Source organism: Prionailurus bengalensis, chromosome C2 (genome assembly GCF_016509475.1).
Source record: "Prionailurus bengalensis isolate Pbe53 chromosome C2, Fcat_Pben_1.1_paternal_pri, whole genome shotgun sequence".
Taxonomy (NCBI): Eukaryota; Metazoa; Chordata; class Mammalia; order Carnivora; family Felidae; genus Prionailurus; species Prionailurus bengalensis.
Genome location: NC_057350.1, coordinates 98,702,588 through 98,723,968, shown reverse-complemented (window position 1 = coordinate 98,723,968; position 21,381 = coordinate 98,702,588). Strand labels below are relative to the sequence as shown.

Sequence of the window (21,381 nt, the reverse complement as noted above, 5' to 3'; positions counted from 1 at the left end):
TGATAATACAGTCCCAGGTATTATATGGTTAATTTTTCCCTTCTTAGAAATCAGGTGGATTTCATCTAACTTGGATCCTGGGCTTCATTTTTTTACCCAGGACTTATTGTTGTTTCTAAAAATATCCCTTAAGTATATATTCATTTGAAGTACCTCATTTAAAAATAAAAAGTAAGTCTAGAGAACATATTATGACAAATGTGATGTAATTCTGGGGATTCTAAAATAAAATAATTTCTTCAGGGCCGAAGAGTCACTTGAACTTCAGGGCCTATTTTTTTCTTTTTTTAAACCCTCTTTTCCTCAGATGCCTGAGTTTCTTATATTCTATATACTATTTTGGAAGAAAGTTATTACAAATTAAAAGTTTTATTTGAACTTTGATATGGGCCTTTAATCACCTTTCTTTTCCTTTTAGGAGAATTTAGTGATGGCTCCAATGAAGCTGGTGGTATCTACCAAGTCCTAGAAATACCATATGAGGGAGAGGAGATCAGTATGATGTTGGTGTTGTCCAGACAGGAAGTTCCACTGGCCACTCTGGAGCCATTGGTCAAAGCACAGCTGATTGAAGAATGGGCAAACTCTGTGAAGAAGCAGAAAGTGGAAGTGTACCTGCCCAGGTGAGAGGCTTCTGTGTGACCCCCTCTGATACATCTCAGAGGGAGAGATAGCAATGGAGGTTCTGATTCAGAAAAAACCCTTGCCACTGCTTTTGAATTTTAAGTCTTAGCTACTCTCTTCAACACCCCTTCACTCTTCCCTCCTCTTCCCCTCCACACCTGCGCTTCCTTCTCCTTTTTTTCTTTAAACTGTTCTTTTGTATTCAGGAGGTCCTGCCCCGAGACACAAGCTCACTTAGTGATTCATTCAGTGCTGTTTACCAAGACCTAGTTTCAGATCCTGGTCAATATTCTTAGCTTCATTTTAGAAGATTTCTCGATAGATTGTCTCTGAATATCATTTGCATTGGCAGTCTTCTGTATTTCATTAATATTTAAAGTTGATTATAGCTGGAGAGAAAATAATCTCCGACATTGTTGGGAGAAGCGCAAGCACGTTACCGTGCTGGGTGCCAAGATGCAACCATAAATAAGCAAGAAGAGGCTTAAAATTCTCCCTGTGGCTTAAATAATAAAATCTATGCAGGGCCCCGATGTTCTTCTCAATGCTGCCTCTGGCCACACACCACAACAAACGTTTTGTGGCATGTACTATCCACGTGGTTGTCGTTAGGCTACAGATAACCTGCTCTTGACCTGCCTCTGGGTCTCCATGCATGTTTTTGCATTGGCCTAAAATGCCCTTCCCATGCCTCTTCGCCTGATATTGATGTGTATTTTTCCTTATATTTTTAAAGAACTTCTTCTTGACAATATGAGAAATTCAGGACAGTGTTAATGCTTCCCTTATTAAATTCCATGAATTAAGTGCAGCATCTCCAAATGCTTCAATTCTGTGAGGATGCAAAGTTATTTAGGGGTATTTTAACAGAATTCTAAATGAATGCTTAATAACTATCACAAATCCTAATTCAACCATATTCACTAGAAAATGTGGCCTCCAGGTCCTGTCCACTGAGAAATTGAACGTGGCAGAAGAAAATTAAATTTTCATTTTCTAAGAGATACTCTTCAATTATGGAATACTTTAGCTTGCTTGCTCATATTAATGCCTGATACTAAACTAGGCACAGTTAATTACCATGCATCCATTTCTCCAGAAGTTCTATGAACTCTTCCTCTGCATGGTTAATGCATAGAGAGAGAGGTTAAATCGCTAGATAAGATGAATGTGGTTTCCTTTTTTAAGAAATTGACGGTTTTCAAATACTTATATGTAGGTAATAATCAGTGGGAAACGATCCACCAAATGTTCAATGAAGGTGATGATTTTTGTGCCCACATTTTATTTTATTTTTTTTTAATTTTTTTTTTCAACGTTTTTTTTTTATTTTTGGGACAGAGAGAGACAGAGCGTGAACGGGGGAGGGGCAGAGAGAGAGGGAGACACAGAATCGGAAACAGGCTCCAGGCTCCAAGCCATCAGCCCAGAGCCCGACGCGGGGCTCGAACTCACGGACCACGAGATCATGACCTGGCTGAAGTCGGACGCTCAACCGACTGCGCCACCCAGGCGCCCCTGTGCCCACATTTTAGCAAACGTAAAAATTTTCTGGTAGCCATTTTCTAGGTTTACTCAAGTGTCTGTTTTAAATGGTTTGTATAGTTTTATTCATGTGGAGCTATTACTTTGAAAACACAACTTTGCATTTCTGTAATTTGACCACATTCTTGTCCTGCTTGACAGGTACTTTTATTTTCCATTATATTAGATTGTATACTTACAGGTTTTAAATGCTTTTCTTAAAGGGTATAAAGGTGTATGGGGTATTTTAAAGAGGAGAATGGGCAACTACTTTTGCATTTTTATTATTTTCCCCCCTTAACAATAAGTCCTACAGGAATCAAATGCTGAATTGAAATTGTGTTTTTATCGAAAAGACAAAACCCTATTCAGGAGAGGGTAAAAATTTTCCACCTATATGATATAACCAAATCTAGTGAAATACCAAAAGGTTTATGCACAGTCATACATTTCTAAGATTTAAATGAGATTACCAGATATTCTTGCAATTTATTCATGCTAGCAAAAATAGTTTGGCTAGTATATATATATATATATATATATATATATATATTAGTTTGGCTAATATATATATATATATATAATATATGTAAGATATCTAATAAGCACTTGAGAATAATGCCTGGCACAGATGCTTATATTATAAGCATCATATAATTATTATCTATTATCACTATTATTATTTATTTTTCAGTGTACATTTTAACTCCTAGTATTCACCTTGTGTTAATCTATAGGTAGCTTTATATATACTTTTCTTTCAGTAGGATTTTTTAAAAACCTTGCTCTGATGAACATTACCTTCTTCATTATATAAGGTACAAAAGATTTTTCTAAAATGAAAATCAAATATCTTGGAATACTTGGAATGCAGATGTACCTGGCTGTCGTATCTTTCCACTCTTTTGTAGTCTCAGATTTGTCATTTTTTAAAAGTTTATTTATTTATTTTGAGAGAGAGAAAGGGAGAGAGAGAGAGTGCGTGCGTGAGTGGATGAGGGGCAAGGACACAGGGAGAGAGAGAATCCCAAGCAGGCTGCACGCTGTCAGCACAGGGCCCAGCATGGGGCTTGATCCCCCAAACTATGAGATCGGGACCTGAGCCAAAACCAAGAGTCTGAGGCTCAACTGACTGAGCCATCCCGGCACCCCTCAGATTTGTCATTTTTGATCAGAGTGCTTGAAATCAATGGACATGAAGTGGTTTTCTATTTTGTCAACAGAGACCATCCTGTTATTTTGAAATGATTGCCTTAGAAATACAGCACTTTAGTTTGATGTTTGTAAAAGAAAACTCATATATAACCCATCTGATTTTGTTCTTTAATGTGAGTGCTTTTTATAGGTTTTTCTACAGAAGTTTTCTTGATTAGTTTCTTAATGGCCTATAAATTTTCTAAATCTCGTTATATGTAACATGTATTTATTCTTTCCTAACACTAGCTCTACACAGCTCAGTCTCCAATGCTTCTGCCTCCTCCATACCTCTTCAACTTACTCAGAAATTTGCAAATGCATGATGACGTTATTAAAATGCGCATGCCTTTTGGGTTTAAAAGGGCAATGTTGTGGCTTTTTCTTTTTAAATTCAGTGGGTGAAATATAAAAATCTGTATTTTGATTGTTTTTAAATAGCCATTGTTGGAATTCTAGTTATTAGTGGTAGGGGGCCTTGCGGTCAAACAGAATTTAGCTCATGTCCTCATTCTACCACCTACTAGCTGTGTGATTAGGGCTAAACTTCAGTTTGTTCTTCTGTGGAAAAGAGACAACAATGCATAATCTCATGGGATTCTGTGAGATTATCATTAGGATGATTAAATGAGATACCATAAATAACAGGATTTGCATAGTGTCTGGGAGCCCTCAGTGTATGGGAGATGACAATGATTATTTATATGAATATTGGTCTATATTAAGAAGAAAGGGATAGTAAATGGATAATAGCTATGTTTCAATAGCTTGATAAGGAAACAAAGATGAGAAATGGCTAAGTGGAAATTGTTTACATCCTGTCTTCAACTTGGAACACTCAATGCACCTAAACTTTTTCCACTTCACCCTGTGTGTATTGCCCTATGCCAGATACTACAGATATCAAAATAAAAAAGACACTAGATACACTAGACTTGACTAATTTACAGTTAAAGCAGCATGGATTCAACAGCTATTTGATGAAATTACTCCACCACTACTGAAGTGCAAATATAAACACCTTAACGTCTATAATAATGTGAATGTTATACATAATGGCATTATCACAAGTGCTATCAACACTATCTGCCCTTTATTGCATGCCTCCTACGTGCCAGCACCATGCTAAGACTTCCAGAGACCTCATTCAGTCCCCTCAACCATACTATGATGCAGTAATTACTAAGGCCATTTCCTACACTGCAAAACCGAGGCTCAGAAATTAAGGAGCTTGCCCGAATTCAATCTGGCTGAATTACCATCCTCACCCGAAACAGCAAACCTCAGAAATGTGACACAAACCAGGTTGCTCTTAAGAAGTACAAAGAATCCTCTCCTGATCTCTTCCTTCACTTTCCTATTTTAGGTGGATCAGGACACACAGAGTACCGCCTGGATCCCTGCTCTGCCATTTGTTAGCTGGATGACCCTGGTCACATTATCTCATCTTTCTGCTCCTCAGTTTCTTCTTCTATTAGCTGAGGATGATAATAATACCTGCCTCCAAGGGCTTTGGTGATATTTAAATTAATCTGTTATAATCTTGGAATAGTTCTTGGTAATAATCTTCATATAAGCGATCAATCAATCAATGAATAATAAAAGTAAAGCAGACACACAAAACATCGTAATCAAGCGATTGAATGTATTCTTTGAGACATTTCGTATTTCCCAACTCATCCCCCTTCTCTACTTTCACAACCAACACCTGCTCTTTGAAGGAAACAAAAGGAACAATGTTAAGTCCAAGTTAGAGTATAAGATACAGATAAAATTCAGTACTTGGTTTAATATGTTTGCTATACATTTATTTGTCTATTTGTCATATTTTCCCCATAAACGTGAACCTGCTAAAACTCTTTTCCCCTGATGATGCCTCTTGATGTCTGAGTCTTGTTGACAGCAGTCATTCCCTTGTCACCAGACATCAGAAGTGATGCTAATGTAACGTTTGGTGACTGTCACAGACTTGGCTTTTTAAAGGACAAAAACTGACATTTATGATCTTTACTGATCAAGAGCCAACACCTTAGAAAAAAAAGAAACGTTTGGTTCTAACTAGTCGTTTTCACTTGTTCTAAAAAAGTAATAAAAACCTTTGCTTTCCAAGAACTGCATTCATGTGTTAATGCAGCCTTGTTTTATGCTAGAAAGATGGGTGACACATTTCATCCTTTGGGGAGAGACTCCACATTAGGACCAATTAAGCTTTCTATGGAAACCATTTAAAAAAAAAATATATATATATATATATTTTTTTTTTTTTGGGACAGAGAGAGACAGAGCATGAACGGGGGAGGGGCAGAGAGAGAGGGAGACACAGAATCTGAAACAGGCTCCAGGCTCTGAGCCATCAGCCCAGAGCCCGACGCGGGGCTCGAACTCACGGACCGCGAGATCGTGACCTGGCTGAAGTCGGACGCTTAACCGACTGCGCCACCCAGGCGCCCCTGGAAACCATTTTTTTACTTAATATTCTATTCATGACCACTGTACCCATTTTTATTTCAGTTTTAAGAGATGTTTTATTTCTTCTCGCAAATGTGACGCACTTCTACATACATATAAGAATTCATAAAGTCCATCAGAACAAAAAAATTAAGATTAAAATTATTTTGCTTAAAAAATCTCTAATATAATTTTTAAAGTATATAGTTTTTAAAATGTAATATCTAGCTTACTTTCATTGATGAACGTCTTTCTGTGATGCTACCAGGAAAAACAGGCTTATGTCCTAGAGGTTAATATAACCATGAATATATATATTTTTAACACAATAGCTTTTATATTTCCTTTCTCTGAGTGTATGGAGTTGAAATGCTAAATGTATCCATTGTACTGCGATTGGCTGTCTCCACACACAGGGAATTGAGCAGGACGCTAAAAAAAGAATCAAATGCCTTGGGCAAATGTTTGGTTAGCCATTGACAGCTTAAAAAAGTCAAATATATTACTAGGTCAAAGGATTTTGAAAGCTACTCATTTACAAGTTTTACATTCTTGATCTCAAAACATTTATTCCACCGTATCTATTACCGTCCTCCTCAAATAGTTTTCCTACTTAATAATTTAATACTATTCTGATATATTATTCTTTTTGCCATCTCCTCTTTTTATAAGCACAGTCAAATACTGAAAGTATTTTGACTGAAGCACAGTCAATACTTGCAGTCAAAAGCCAGTTTTAGCATAATTTGCTGTTCAAGTCAACATATCTAACATTTTGCTCTTGCGCCAGATTAACAGGATACTGTAACTAAATACTTTAAAAATGCTGTAACTAAATGCTTTTCCCGCTATGTGTTTGTTCTCCAGGTTCACAGTGGAACAGGAAATTGACTTAAAAGATGTTTTGAAGGCCCTTGGAATAACTGAGGTTTTCATCAAAAATGCAAATTTGACAGCTCTGTCTGGTAGGAAATAAACATCAATTTTTTTTTAATGTCATTATTTCATAAAAGCTTTAAAAAGTGATGATGTTGAACCCTCTATTTACTATGGAGTTCTGAAGTAAAATAAAGTTATCGTTTGCCAAATAAATGTAACGAATACATTTACCTTCGATACCCCAAACTATAAATCATGGTCATAACATTGTTTATGTTATTCTGGTCCAGTCTTATCTTCAATAATGGATATTCTCCAGAAGACCTGTCTTATATATCTTTAAATTCTCCATCCTACCTGTCACAATGCCTTGTAGAGTAGATAATCAATAAACATGGTGATTTAGTATCTCAATATGTTCGGTTACAGTAAATTATATAGAAAAGAAAGAAGGAAGAAAGGACAAACCCATGCCTGCTGTAAGAACTAAACAAGAACTAAACACTTAAAAAAATTGTTTTTAGTGTTTATTTTTTTTTTGAGAGACAGAGCATGAATGGGGGAGGAACAGAGAGAGAGGGAGACGCAGAATCTGAAGCTGGCTGCAGGCTCTGAGCTGTCGGCACAGAGCCCGATGTGGGGCTCAAACCCACAAACCGTGAGAACGTGACCTGAGCTGAAGTCAGATGCTTAACCAGCTGAGCCACCCAGGTGCCCCAACGCTTTTTAAAAGAACACCTAGTGGGATGATGTAAAGATTATCTTTAGTCTTCAATAAGAAACCAGTGGTTTTGTAGTAGCTTCAAAATATACCTGGCATATGGGTAATTTATTTTAAATATCCCAAGGTGGGGGAAAACCCAGTTGAATTATTTGATTCAGATGCCCTAATTTGTTCAAGGTAAAAATCATTAACATATTAGCAACATTAAGTACTTAGAACATGTAAAATCCTTTTGGAAATATTTTAAGCAGCTAACCCCAAGACACTTATCATTGAAATAAGGTACCTGTGAGTTTAAGACTTAGCTTGTATAACGTTGTTCTATCATTTCTGTGGCATATGGAAACTATCATAGATAGAGAGATAGATAGATAGATAGAGATAGGGACATAATCAAGATAAAAAAAAAAAAACCCTCAGTGTGTAAGTCCTCTTTATATGTAATCTATTGGACCCAATTCTCCAACCAGAGAGAGCTGAGGCAATAGAAGTTTCCTTAGCAGTTTATGTGTTCAGGAGAGAATTTAGTTTTCCTCTCCTGAAGTAGCATCCTATAGAAAATCAAGCTGACCAAATAAGAGCTTCTATGAGGAGTATGAGGATCCATGGATTGAATTCAGTGAAGTGGATGCCTCTACCCCTGAAATTGCATATAAGTGTGTACACACACACACACACACACACACACACACACGCGCGTAGAAAAAGAGAGAGTGGAGATATGTTCATAGATTTCAGGAAATTCTCAAAGAGTTTATAGTCAAAAAGGCCTTGCCTCCCAGATTTAGAATTGGACGGATTGTTTTCTAAGCAGCACTCAGCAATGAGATGATGTTGACATATCTGATACCACAACTTCTACCCGATTAGAGAGCCTACATCTCAAAACACCAGTAGAGCTTTTCTAGCTGTCTACTATATAAATGTTCCTGTCCACATCAGAGAAATGTGAATTTTGCCCGAGTAAAGGTTTTCTTGGCTTACATTCACGCTCCTAGGGCTCTGAACTCTTCAGTGGGGTTGTGAATGAGGTAGGACTGGGGGAGACTCACAAGCTAATGGACACTTTTGTGCTTGAGTCAGAAATATATCTGTGGCTCAAGCATAGTATCATTTAAACTTCTTATGCTCCCTTCCTTAGGAATTGAGAGAATCTGTATAACACACTGGCCAAATTCCAGCTGGATAATTACATTCCGCTTTCCTACCGTGGCTCTATTTTCTGTTTTATTAGAGATTCCTCACTGTCTCACCCAAACATTGAGGCAGTTACTTCACACACATAAGAGTATCTGCTGCTTCTCGGTCCTGAGGGAGTAGCACTGCAGTGGCAAATCAATTATCGTGGTCAGTGTAGCTTAAAATGTTGGCAAATCTGGGAGGTTTATGATGTAATATTTAATTGCCTTTAGTATGTACAGAGACAATAGAGAATAAATATGTATTATGAATGCAGATTGTTCAGAAATTTGAAATAACACTCGGATCTCTCGGAGTTCACATAGTTTCTATGTGAAGTCTCTGTTCATTTGACCAAACCTCAGTCAGAATTTAACAGAGGCTGCATTCCCACTACCTGGCACATGGCTGACACACAGTTGGCACACAGCAGATGTCCACTAAAGGATAAAACAAGGGAGGGAAGGAGAGAAGAGGTTTCTTCAGGGCCACCTTACATATTACATTTCTCAGAACATTTAACTCCTTAAAACATCAGTAAGAAATCCAGGATTGGCCATCCTCAAACACTACCCAGTTCGAGTCTTCAGGATAATGTGATGAAAGGTCTAAAGTCAACTTCTCAAGCTTTCAGTGGGAACTCTTTATTCTTAACTCCTTAGTTTTACCAGAACCTTGGTAGACTCAGCATGTCAACCCACCCCAACCAATATATCCTTTCTCTTTCTCTCCCTCTCCCTCTCTCTCATTCTCTTTCTCACACACATCCACATCCACATTAATTTATGAATCGTTCTTTCAAAAACTATTTACTGACACAACTATAAAACTTGTCCCTCTGCTTTTACTGAATTCGATAGTGTTTATTCCCTGCTTTGTTCACTTGGGCGCCATATGCTCTGCCCTACATGGTTGGTGTCCTTTTCAGGTGTCCAGTTTTTTTCCTCTCCAAATGACATGAAAACCCTGATGATTAAAGTGTCTATGACAGGGCACCTGGGTGGCTCAGTTGGTTGAGCGTCTGACACTTGGTTTTGGCTCAGGTTGTGATCTTGTGATTGGTGAAATGGAGCCCCATGTCAGGCTCCCTGCTGGGCATGGAGTCGGCTTGAGATTCTCTTTCCTTCTCCCTCTGCCCCTTCCCCACTATCGCGCATGTGCACATGCTCTCTCTCTCTCTCAAATTAAAAAAAAAAAAAAAAAAAAATTAAAGTGTCTGTGACAGTAACCCCTGCAAGTACCCAGGAAAATTATTAACATGTATTTGATTATTACTTTCTGCCTTAATGAATTTCGTGGTGAGAATTTCATGGTGTTTAAGATATACAACATTAATTACATTCAATGCCATGTCTATTCATTTCATTTAATAACTCTTTGTGAGGTAGATGGTGTGAGCACGGTACTATGTCATAAAAATGAAACAATGATTAAGATATAACTACTCTGAAAACAGATGCAGACTTGTGGGGAGAAAGACATAAAGAGTGGATTTAATAAAAGGAAGAGTGGTAGAAATGCTTTATTGGAGCACTGGTTCTCAGCCAGGACAATTCTGTCCCCCAGGGAACATTTGGCGATAACCGGAGACCTTGTGGATTGTTACACCTGGGGAGTGCTATTGGCATCTATCCAATAGATGGCCAGGGATGCATCTACATCCCAGTGATCTATGCTGCACAGGACAGACCCACAACAAAGAATAATCCAGTCCCAAATGTCAAGAAACCCCATAGCAGAGAAACCATTGGGAAAGCAGAGAGGGAAAAGAAAGTCCATGGGCAGACTGGGAGCATATTGGTTCAAAAGATGGAGGAGGATGGGGTGCCTGGGTGGCTCAGATGGTTGAGTGACCATCTCTTGATTTTTGGCTCAGGTCAAGGTGCTGGGGTCATGGGATCAAGCCCTGCATCAGGCTCTCTCTCCCTCGGCCCCTCTCTCCTGCTCTCACTCTTATGTGTGTGCATTCCCTCTAAAATAATAATTTAAAAAAAAATGGAGGAGGAGAATATAGGTATGTATTTCAGTTTTTAAATGCGTTGAACATTTTTTAATAATGTCTTAGAAGATGATAGCAATGGTTACCTCTGGAATACAGGACAGAGGCTCTTAGATGAAAAAGGAGATGTTGTTTCATGTACCACTGTATACCGTTTAGGATTTTGCCTTGTGTATGCACAACATCTTCAATTAAAATGCTATATTGAAAACTGGGAAAAACTTTTAAAAATAGCATTATTAGTAGAATTCGTAAGTTCAAAAGCACCCAGAAAACAATTCAGTACTATTGTGATACTACCAATTCTTAACTTATGCAATGAAATTGTATCTTTCTTTAAAGACAGCAAATATGATTTAGCAGTGGACAAAAAAACAAAAACAAAAACCAAAACCCCTGCTCCACATTCTCTTGCTTCTGGAAAGACGCAGTGACTTGAGAGTTCTTTGCTAAGACCTCTTGAATCCACTCTTTCATTTTCTATTCCATGGCATCCACCTTTATTTCAGACTCTCATGACCACTGGCCCAGACTATTTCAATAGCCTCCTAAACGGTTTGCAATCTCTCTTCCCTCTAATCTGTCTTATCTACCACTGCCAGGATTAATCACCTTAAAGCCCGCTCTCAGATCATCTCAGCTCCTGTTCGGAGCCTTCCTTGTTCAGTCTGCAGTGCACTGTCCGCTGCTTGGCAGGGCATTCAGACCTCAGCTCCCTCCAACCTTAACTCCGACGGAGTCCTTACATACAGCTTTCACCAGCCAAACTGACCGCTGGCTCTGCACCTCACATCTCCCTAGGGCCCCATCATTGTAACGTCTCTCCCACCTGAAATAGATCTCGAACGGATCTTCAGCTTCGATATCGCCAACTTCATCAAGCCACGTGATTGCACCAACCAGAAGTAATTGCTCCTTCATAAATTCTACAGTATTCTGCACTTTTCCTTATGCTGCATAACATACCCGATCTCAGATTATCATTACTTATGCATTGAATATCCTCTGCTAGAATTTAAACCTCTCCAAATTGATCCTTGTGTGTGTTTAGGAAGCATGCAGTTCTGTGCTTTCTGGCTAGTACTCACTGAAAGAAGAAATGAATAAGATGAAATGCTGTGTATTTACTGTGCTTATTTTTTTTTTAATCTCAATTTGATGTCCATTGCTTTTGACGCTAAACTCCATTAACATAAAACACAGTAAAGACTCATACAATAAACATGGAATCTAGAGAGTGCTGAGAATCATTTTCTTCTCGGGCTCGATTTAAAATGCTCATCTAGTGGCAGTGAGGATCCTGTTATAGAGTAGGGCTATTTTTGTAATGGAAATGAACGACTGTCAGCATTTGGATTAATAGATAATCCTCTTGGAAGGTGGAAGGGGAAGGAGAAAGAGAGTACTAAATCCTTCAGCACAAAGTACGAGCTTTAATAAAGGAGCCAATAAAGTAAAGGAATTAAGAAGACACAGCAAAAGCCACATTCCGGTCAGACTCAAGTGCTGAGATTTATGCGGGACTGACTCTTACATCCTGCCCTTGTTTGTTCTTCTTCTCCTTGCACCTGTAAGCCAGAGGGCTGCAACTGTCTTCCGGTGCCCTACCTCCACTCTGCCTCCTACTTTTTTGCCTGAACTGTTGTAACAGCTAGCTAACTTGAACTTCTGCCCGTAGCCGTTTGCTCATCTGATTCACGCTTTACAGCTCCTGCCGCAGATTATCTCCTAAAATCAAAGCAGTAGTGCCCTGTTACTTCTGGATAAAGCCCAGGCTCTCCAGACTCGTGGTTCAAGCTCTTAAAATCAGGCGCATCCCCTGCCATGCCCCGCCTCCTCATTGCCCAGGATCCAATTGGACTTCAAGTCTTTGCCGAGGCTTGTCTCATTTGCGATATAATCCTCTGCTAGAGATGTCCTTGCCCCATTCTCTGGCTCTTTTCTGCTTACCTTCAAGAACCAGCCCAAATGGCACCGCCTCCAAGAAGCTTTCCCTGACGTCTCTCCCTTCCAAATGGTTCACTTTCCCTCATCTGGCCTGTCATCATGCAATGTGCTATCACAGGTTCTACCTTTTCCTTAGATTGTCTGTTCACATACCTGTCTCTGTCCTCGGAGCTCCTCAGAAGCAAGGACTGTGGCATAGATGACTTTCTGTCCTCAGAGCCCAGCATGGTGTGGAGAGCAGGACAGATGCTGGCTGGGTAGGAAGTGGTGATGGGCCCTCCTCACTCTCTGTGCTCCAGCCACACAGGCCTTCTTTTGGGTCCTTGAACACACCTGGCTCCTATCTGCCTCTGCACTAGCTTTTCCCTCGGCCGAAAACTGCCTTCAGGTGTTCCCGTGGCAGGCTCCTTTGTATACTTTAGGTCTCAGTCAAATCCACCTTCTCAGATGGCCTTTCCCAACACCTTGAGTCAAGTAGCTCCCCTTGCCTGCCCCCATCACCAGCCAACACTTCACCTCATCCTGTTTCTTAGGAACACTCACTACACCCTGAAATTGTGGCCATTTATTGATTTGCTTTTTTATTGTCATTGTTATTTCATGCCTGCTTTCCTCCCATTAGGAAGGAACTTTTTAGTTTACTATAGTATATCCAGCGTATCCACAATGGCACATGGGAGGTGCTTAGTACCTGAATGAACGAACGAATGGACAGATGAGTGAATATTTGCTGGTCTATAACAAAATTTCTCCAGAAAAACAAACACTCTTCCTACCTTGGAGGAACTCAAATTCTACGAACCTTTCTAAAGTTCATAGGTGGGGCTGAAGCTAAAAATATTTTAGCGACTCAAGTACAGAGACGCTTTTGATATTCTCGGGTTCTGTTATGGAACGCTCTTCATTTTGTTATTTTAAGCATGTCCTTGGTGACGCAGAAAGCTATTTAAATTGGCTGTGTTTAGGAACAGTGCCACAAGGGAGCTAGTGGCATCCACTCGCATGATGGCCATCCTGCCAACATTATGTTAATCACAGATACTTAGAGCTTTGGTTTCCTGCACAATATCTCCTATGAACAGAGTACTTGATAAATATTTGCTCAGTGACTGAATGAATGCCTTAGTATTTTGCCCTGCTTTCTGCAGAAGAGCTTGAATTATTGCCCAGCTTTTCTCTGGTAAACCTAGGGCTTGCTGGCCCCTTTCCCATCTTCTCCTTTGTGAAAAGCCCGGCTCCACGCTGCCCAGAGGAAAGCAGGACTAGTTATTTGGCAGCAATGTCTGCTGCGGCCAGAAGGGGAGGACTGCTTGGGGCCAGCACACGCAATGTTTTTTTGCGTGTAGCTTTGTTTGCCTTTGATTTATTTATTTTCCTTTTCTGGAGAACAGTGAACTTTAGTCAGTAAGACGGGCTCATCAGTGTAAATCTCCTTAATCCCCCTCACATTTTGATTCACCAAATATCCGAGTGCCTACTTGGTGCCTGGCAGTGTGCAAAGCATGGCAAGTAGGAGATAAATTGGACAGCGAGGTCTAGGCCCTGAAGGAATAGGTGTATGGCGTATGGCCTAGCGAGAAAGACGGCCTTGATTGACACCTAATTACATGAGGATGAGCAATATTGGAGGCAAGCATAAGAAGCCATGAACTTGCCTAGTAGGTGCCTGCATGACCAGACTGGGTGGTGGCAAGTCCCATTCTTGTTGAAACCACTTTCGGCTTATATTTTAAGGTGACTGCTTGCAGTGTGTCCCGAGAGAAGAAAGTTTCATTTTATTTTTTCCCTCCGCTATTTGTGCTGTGATTTATCTGTTACTTTTTCTCCCACTGGTATATCTCATGGGGCAGTGTGTTTCTGAAAGTTAAGTGTCCTGAGGTCTCACGTACATCTGCAGACATTTGCTGTCCATTGGAGTTGGAACATTGGATTCAATCTTTATTTTGCTGTCTTTGAAATATATATGAGGCCACCAGCCTGTTGGATCCTGTTCCCTTAGCTCCTTCTCCATGACTGGATTTTTAAGTTTTTAGTCTGCGTGTGGTCCTTGCATTCTGTCCCTGTCTAGTGCTGTTGTCCGTCAATTTTCTTAGAACATCCACTTTGGATGAATGTCATATGTTTTATCTATTACAAGAATAAACTTTATAGCCATGCTTGTGAACAGAATTGTGGCCATGACGGCCATAGAGTGACGTATCCAAAGTCTTATTATAGTAGGAAATAGCTAGTCCCTTTCATTCAACGATTACTAAATTCCTGTTCGTGCTAGGTTAAGTACTGGAAACTCACACATTACCAGGAAACTCTCTTTTCTTAACGTTAGTTCAGTCACTAGGCCCACGAAACGTCAGAAGCCAGGGACATCAAGAGCAATGACACAATCCTTGCCTTAAGGGATTTGACAGTTCAGGAAGAGAGAAATATTGCAAATATAAAGGCTTCAGTAGAATAAGACGCTGGGTTCAGTGGGAAAGAGTGGTTAGTTCTACCTTAGTGATGAATAGCAGTCAGAGGAGAGCAGAAAAGCCCAACAGGGCTCAAAGCTGAGCTTTAGAAGTAGATTAGGTATCTGACTATACAGGGGTAAGGGAGTTTCTGGGGAAACAAAGACACAGAAGGGATCAAGTATGGTATGTTTAGATTATTGCTATGCAAATAATCTGGAGCACAGAGCATGGTGAGAAGCATGCTAAATGAACGGCACAAAGGCAATCTCCTGGAGACCCTCATATTGCACCCCGAGGTTCGTGGGTGCACAATATGCCAAAGGCAAGGCGGGAGGCAGAGCGAGCAGGAGTGGGGAGAAAGGGTTTTCAGTCAGGTAGTAGTGGCATAAACTGGTTTCTATTTGATAAGATCATCCTGGAGGAAGCCCTAATGTGAAATGGGGTCAGTTAGGGCAGTTCTCAACCACTGTGTCATTACACACTAGGACATCCCTTGAAACCTCATTTGAAAAAAGTATTTGCATATGTTGCTGGGTTTAATGTTCTGATTAAAAAAACAAACAAGCAAAAAAACGTTTACCTCTATGTTAACAGGTGAGTTTGGCCTATGATTTTCTTTCCTTAGACTGCCCTGGGTCAATTTTTATATCAAGGTAAAAGTATCCATAGATGACTTAGATTGCTTTTATTCTCTTTCTAGAGTTTCAAATGGTTTTATAACAGAGAAGCCTATCTGTTCTTTGGGGGATTGGTTAAGTCACTTAGGAAACCATCCAGGCTTGGAGTCTTTAATTTTGAGGAGGGAGAAATTTTTGTCTACTTATTCAACTATCTTAATGGTTACTGGATTATTCAGATATTCTATTTTTTTCTTTGTTCAGTTTTATAATTTATATATTCCTATAAAATTGTCCAGTTGCTGACAAGTCTCTTTATTTTCAAAACTATCTGCATAAAGAAGCACAAGAATCTTTTAGGGGAGATAGAAATATTCTGTATCTTATTTGTGGAGAGGGGTTCAAAGATATGTCAAAACTTACCAAATGTGGTGTTGTTTCGTAAAATATATTTTTGTTTTCCTGTATTGTAATTATTGTGTTGTTAATATATATAGTGCATGGTAAATAAATTACACCTCATAAAGTTGATTCACATTTATCTGCAGAAAATTGTACAGAGTATTTTTTGTGATTTTTAAAAATTCTCTTCTCTATCTTAGGACACGTTCTTTTTTGCCTTAATATTGTTCATTTGGGCAATTTCTCTTCTTTGTGAATCTTGTTAAAGGTCTGTCCACTTCATTATCTTTTAAGTGGCTCACTCTGCAGGAAGAACCCTCAGCATCCTTGCCTTCTTGATCTTTCTGCCATGGTGCCTTGTAGTATCCCTCCTCTCCATCTCCCTACCATTCTGTGTGGGTAAATGAGGGCATATAAGAGGTTAGGTGACTGGAGGAGAAGACCCTTGTGGCAGAAACCAGAGTGAAAGGGATGAAATTCCTTCTTTCAAGGTGTCTGGTGTAGTCAAAAGATCAGACTCAAGAGCCAGGAGGCAGTTTCCTCTGTGCAAATTGATGCGGCCACCGTATCATTTGGTGTCGTTGAAAATGCCCCTCCGAATATTTAAAGAGGGCTTAGCTGGCAGTGTGAACACCCATTACCCTTTAGGAACTACGTTGTCTCACTTTTACATCCAGGGCCATCATACCGCCTCTTGATGCATGACCCTAACTTAACTGGCAAACTGAAGAAAATGGGCAGCAGAATCTGAAAATAATATAGCGTCAGTTAACTAGTAAATAGTTAATATGTTTTACTCTCTTGGAATTCATGTATTTGTTTTATCAGCTAAATATATCTGACTAGTTGCTTAATGCAGTTTGTATTGTTCTTTCTATTTGTTGTGGAAAAAAAATGAGTCTTCTGGATTTGAGGGAGCTAATTATACTTAATTGTTTAATGTAAAAGTCTATTGCTTTTTATTTTTCTTCTAGTTACCAAGTGCATTCTAGGAGAAAATATCATAATATGTGAGACTATTTCATAATGCAGTGTTTATATCTTAATACTAAATATGAGCTGAGGAAGTAATATCCCTATTAAAAATATATTCAGAGTTGGCACTCAGTTGTCTTGGGGCTGATTCAAAATAAGCAGGTGCTGTGTGAAAGATGTACCAAAAATATTGTTGAACATGATTCCCTATCAGTGTAAGATAATTATGGGTTTTTGAAAACTAGAAAGGAAAATGTCTGTTGTAGGTAGGCCTTGGTCACTTACAAAGTCTTACTAAACAGCCTAATGGGAAATCCCCTGTGCTTTTACTGCATCAGCAACAAGGTTATCTTAAATTTGAATTAGACCTCCCAGAATGGAAAAAGGGGGTGAGGGGGGTGGCAGAAACTTGAGTAATCTTTTATCTTGCTTCCTTATGCTACTTTCCTTTTTATGTATTTGAGCTATCTTTCGTTCATTTTGTTTTAACTTTGGGGACAAAAGTTGGAAACCCAAGTCTGAAAGCTGGGACTGCCGTAACAAAGTCCCACAGACTGCGTGGGTTCAAACAGACCTTTGTGTTCTCACAGTTCTGGAAGCTGGACATCTGAGATCAAGATGTCTTCAGGGTTGGTTTCTTCTCAGGCCTCTCTCCTTGGCTTATAGGTGGCTGTCTTCTCATATTGTATTAATGTTCTCCAGATAAATAGGACCAACAGGATGTGTGTGTGTGTGTGTGTGTGTGTGTGTGTGTGTGTTTGGAGAGAGAGAACTATCTGTATCTATACAGAGAAAGAGACAGAAACTGAGAGATTTACTAAGGAATTGGCTTGTATACTTGTGGTGACTTTGGAAATTTAAAATCTTCAGGGTGGACTGGCAGGCTAGAGATTCAGCGAAAAGTCCCAAGACTTCGTCTTTGTTCTTCTAAAGCCTTCAGCTGATTGGAAGAGGCCACCCACATCACAAGGACAACCTGCTTTACTCAAAGTCCACCAATTCAAATGTTAATCTCATCCACACAAAACAAAACAAAACAAAACCCCACACCTGTACAGAAACATCCAGAATAATGTTTGACCCAATACCTTGGCCCAGCTGAGTTGACACATAAAATTAGCCATCATGCATGGTCTTCTCTATCTGTGTCCAAATTTCCTCTTCTTACAAGGACATAAGTCATATTGGATTAGGGCCCACCCTAATAAACTCATTTTCATTTAAGACTCCATCTCTAAATACACTCATAGTCTGAAGTCTCAGGGGCTAGAACTTCAACAGATGAATTTTGAGAGAACACAACTGAGCACATAACAGCCATTAATTTAAAAGTAAGCATAACTAGAAATACAACCTAAAGGGAAAAACAGCCCTCTTAATGCTGAAAATGTGTTGTTTCCTCTGACTTTAGGATAAAGCATGTTTGTGAATCCTCAGATAAACCAATTAACTGGAATGGGAAGTAACTTTTTTACATATTCATGTTTGTACAGTCTAGAAGTCAATATTGCTTTTCTTCGCCAAGGATATTTCCATTATCACCATAATTAGAGATTAGATTTTTAAACATTTCTTATTCTGGCTATATCTGGATTTCTACCTGTTTTCATTCTGTGCTTTAAAATTTCAGATTAGAGTGTAATGTGTGAGATGTTTTATCTTGAATTATGAACTAATTTGAAGTTGCTATTAAAAACAGAGCCACATTCCTGCTTCCTCTGGCAATATAAGACATAAACATTGGGAAAATTACCAATACAAATAAATGAAGGGACGCACGAACAAGAGAATATAAAATAAGGACAAATCTGAAAAGGCTTCTCTGAAATCATAATATAATCTTACAACATGATCTCTTATGTTTTACATCAGTATCTTAAGTCACTTATATTTCCCAGATCTGTTTAAATAAAGGGTAAGATGCTTCCCTCTTTCTGACACTGAAGAAATGCTTCTCTTCTCTTTTTTTTTGTTTTTTGTTTTTTGTTTTGCAGATAACAAAGAGATTTTTCTTTCCAAAGCAATTCACAAGTCCTTCATAGAGGTTAATGAAGAAGGCTCAGAAGCTGCTGCTGCCTCAGGTGCCAAGATAGAGTTTTCTAAAATCTTCTTGTCTTTTTTAGATGTGTATTTTTAAAATCATCTTGGGTCGGGGGTGGGGGTCATTTTTAGACCCAAGCTAAAAAAAACTGACTCTGCTCTAACTCAGAAGTCAAGCTAATGCTGAGTTTTCTAAACAGAGTATGAAGTACACACGTCCTCCATTGCCCTGATACTGGAGAACTCCCACCTCTAAGGAGAGGCAGGGGGACATTGACAGCTCTGTAGAAGACATTTCCCTGCTGTGCTGCCTCTTTCGATGTTTTAAATATTTTCTTGCTGCCCATTTAAACACTTTTCTTCCTACCTAAACATTTGTGGAAACTAGTTCTTCATTTTGTCAACAGCCTTGATTTTTTAAAAGCACATCCATAAACAAGGTGTAATAAATTATTTTAAATAATTGTAACTCAATGATGTTCATAAAATACTTCTATATAAATAATTTGAAAATGTAGACCTACATCATGTGTTCCCAGCGAAATGTTAAATGTCCTTGATTGTTTTCAATGTTCTGATTTCCCTAGTTAAATGAGAATGATTTCTCCATTGAATTTTTTCCCATTTGTTTTTGTTTTTGTTTTTTTGTTTTTGGATTTGTTTCAGTCTCATGTTCAATAGCTATGTTCAAATTTTAGTAGGATTTTGCCTTCCTTTGGCAAAATGTAATATATCATTTTTTAACTTCTCCGTAAATTTGTCCACCAAAAGGATATCACCAGTTAAAACTGTTTTCAGGAAGAAATAGGAACACGGTAGTCTTAGGCATCAAGAAAGCTTAAGATCCTACACAGTTTGATCTTGACCTTTTCCTGACAACCAATCACCCTGTAGCAAGTATAACGCGATTATCCCATAATAAGGATCTCAGGGGAATTCCGTTTCCCAGCTGTAGGAAACATCATGCCTCCCTTCCTGCTGTATATTCCATTTAATCACTGCCGTTCTAGCCACTTACTAAAAGCCTGATGACTTCCCACGTGAAAATCCCCATTTTAGACAAAAGAAATAATGATTCGAGGATATAAAGAAACTTGGTTTTTTTTGTCTGGGGTGTTTGTTAATTCTCCCCCTTTCCTTAATTCAAAGGTCATTTTAATAAAGCTATGTGTCTTCATCTGAAACAGAATAACAGGCAGAATAACTTTTTCTGGTATTTTGGTGGAGTGGAGATAGGAAACTGTATGTGTGTGTATGGTGGGTTTAAAGATCAAATAGAAATGTTAGCACCTTTACAATTTTTCCTCTAAGTCTTTAAAATCTTGTTTTCCTGTAAATTGTTGCCTTTGCGTTAAACATAGATGGTTTGGAGAAATTACTCATTAGTCTCTGCACATCCACAGACATGTAATTACTTTCTCCCTGCACTGTAGGAATGATTGCAATTAGTAGGATGGCTGTGCTGTATCCTCAAGTTATTGTCGACCATCCATTTTTCTTCCTTATCAGGAACAGGAGAACAGGTAAGTCTGTTATGAGCACCGAATTGTATCTATAGGCCAAAGAGAGATAATTTTTAAAAAATTGACAGCATTTTTACCACATTATGTGTCAGATAATTTCTCATGTTCAATTTGTTTTAAAGAGAATTATTTATATTTTTATTTTGAGAACACTGCTAATTATAAGCAAGAAGGAAAGTAAATATCCCACTCTTTTGTTCACACCCTGTTCTGTTCACTTCCAACCCAATGCAGGTACAGTCCTATTCATGGGCCGGGTCATGCATCCTGAAACAATGAACACCAGTGGACATGATTTTGAGGAACTTTGAATCATTTCATATGTAAAATAGTAACCGAACACATTATGTGTGCAACTGGTACAGTTAAGATTCGTGTTTTACAGTATATCTTATGATACTATTTAAAAATAGCTCCAGATAAAAACAGTGTATGTAAATTATAAGCCAACTTGTCAAGGAATGTTATCAGTCTCATTGAGGTGATGGTCCTGTGGTGTCACTGTGTTTGTTGTGCTGTTATTTAAAATAAAAGTACATATTGATCATGTGAACAGCTCTGTTTTCATTTTATAAATTGTAGCATAAGGATACTTCTAGGTAAAACTTGGGAACTGATTTTGTGGACATCTGAACTCTTTCATAATCATGCAAAAGCAAAGAGCCAAAGTAAATTAGCACCACCATAATAAGCAATAACAAGTCAGATGAAGACAGGTTCTCCACAAAAATTCTAATTGTTATTTCTCTGAAGATGGTGCATAGTGTAGTATAAAAGAGTATAAACTGAATATCTTCTGTAGGCTCTATGACAAAACTTGGTGGAAAAAAAATAGAACTATGCAAACCCCCAGGTT

The 21,381-nt window shown here is 38.7% G+C and overlaps 1 protein-coding gene across 2 annotated transcripts in view; it reads left to right on the top strand.

The window, feature by feature from the left end:
• Positions 1-21,078, top strand: part of SERPINI1 (serpin family I member 1) — a 71,461-nt gene extending 50,383 nt beyond the window's left edge. For both annotated transcript variants that reach the window (XM_043594966.1, XM_043594967.1), the window contains exons 5-9: positions 419-623; positions 6,658-6,755; positions 18,957-19,043; positions 20,436-20,525; positions 20,760-21,078. In XM_043594966.1, the coding sequence (XP_043450901.1) occupies positions 419-623; positions 6,658-6,755; positions 18,957-19,043; positions 20,436-20,525; positions 20,760-20,836 (557 nt within the window). In that variant the 3' untranslated portion in view covers positions 20,837-21,078. The remainder of the gene's footprint in view (positions 1-418; positions 624-6,657; positions 6,756-18,956; positions 19,044-20,435; positions 20,526-20,759) is intronic.
• The last annotated feature ends 303 nt before the right edge of the window (positions 21,079-21,381 follow it).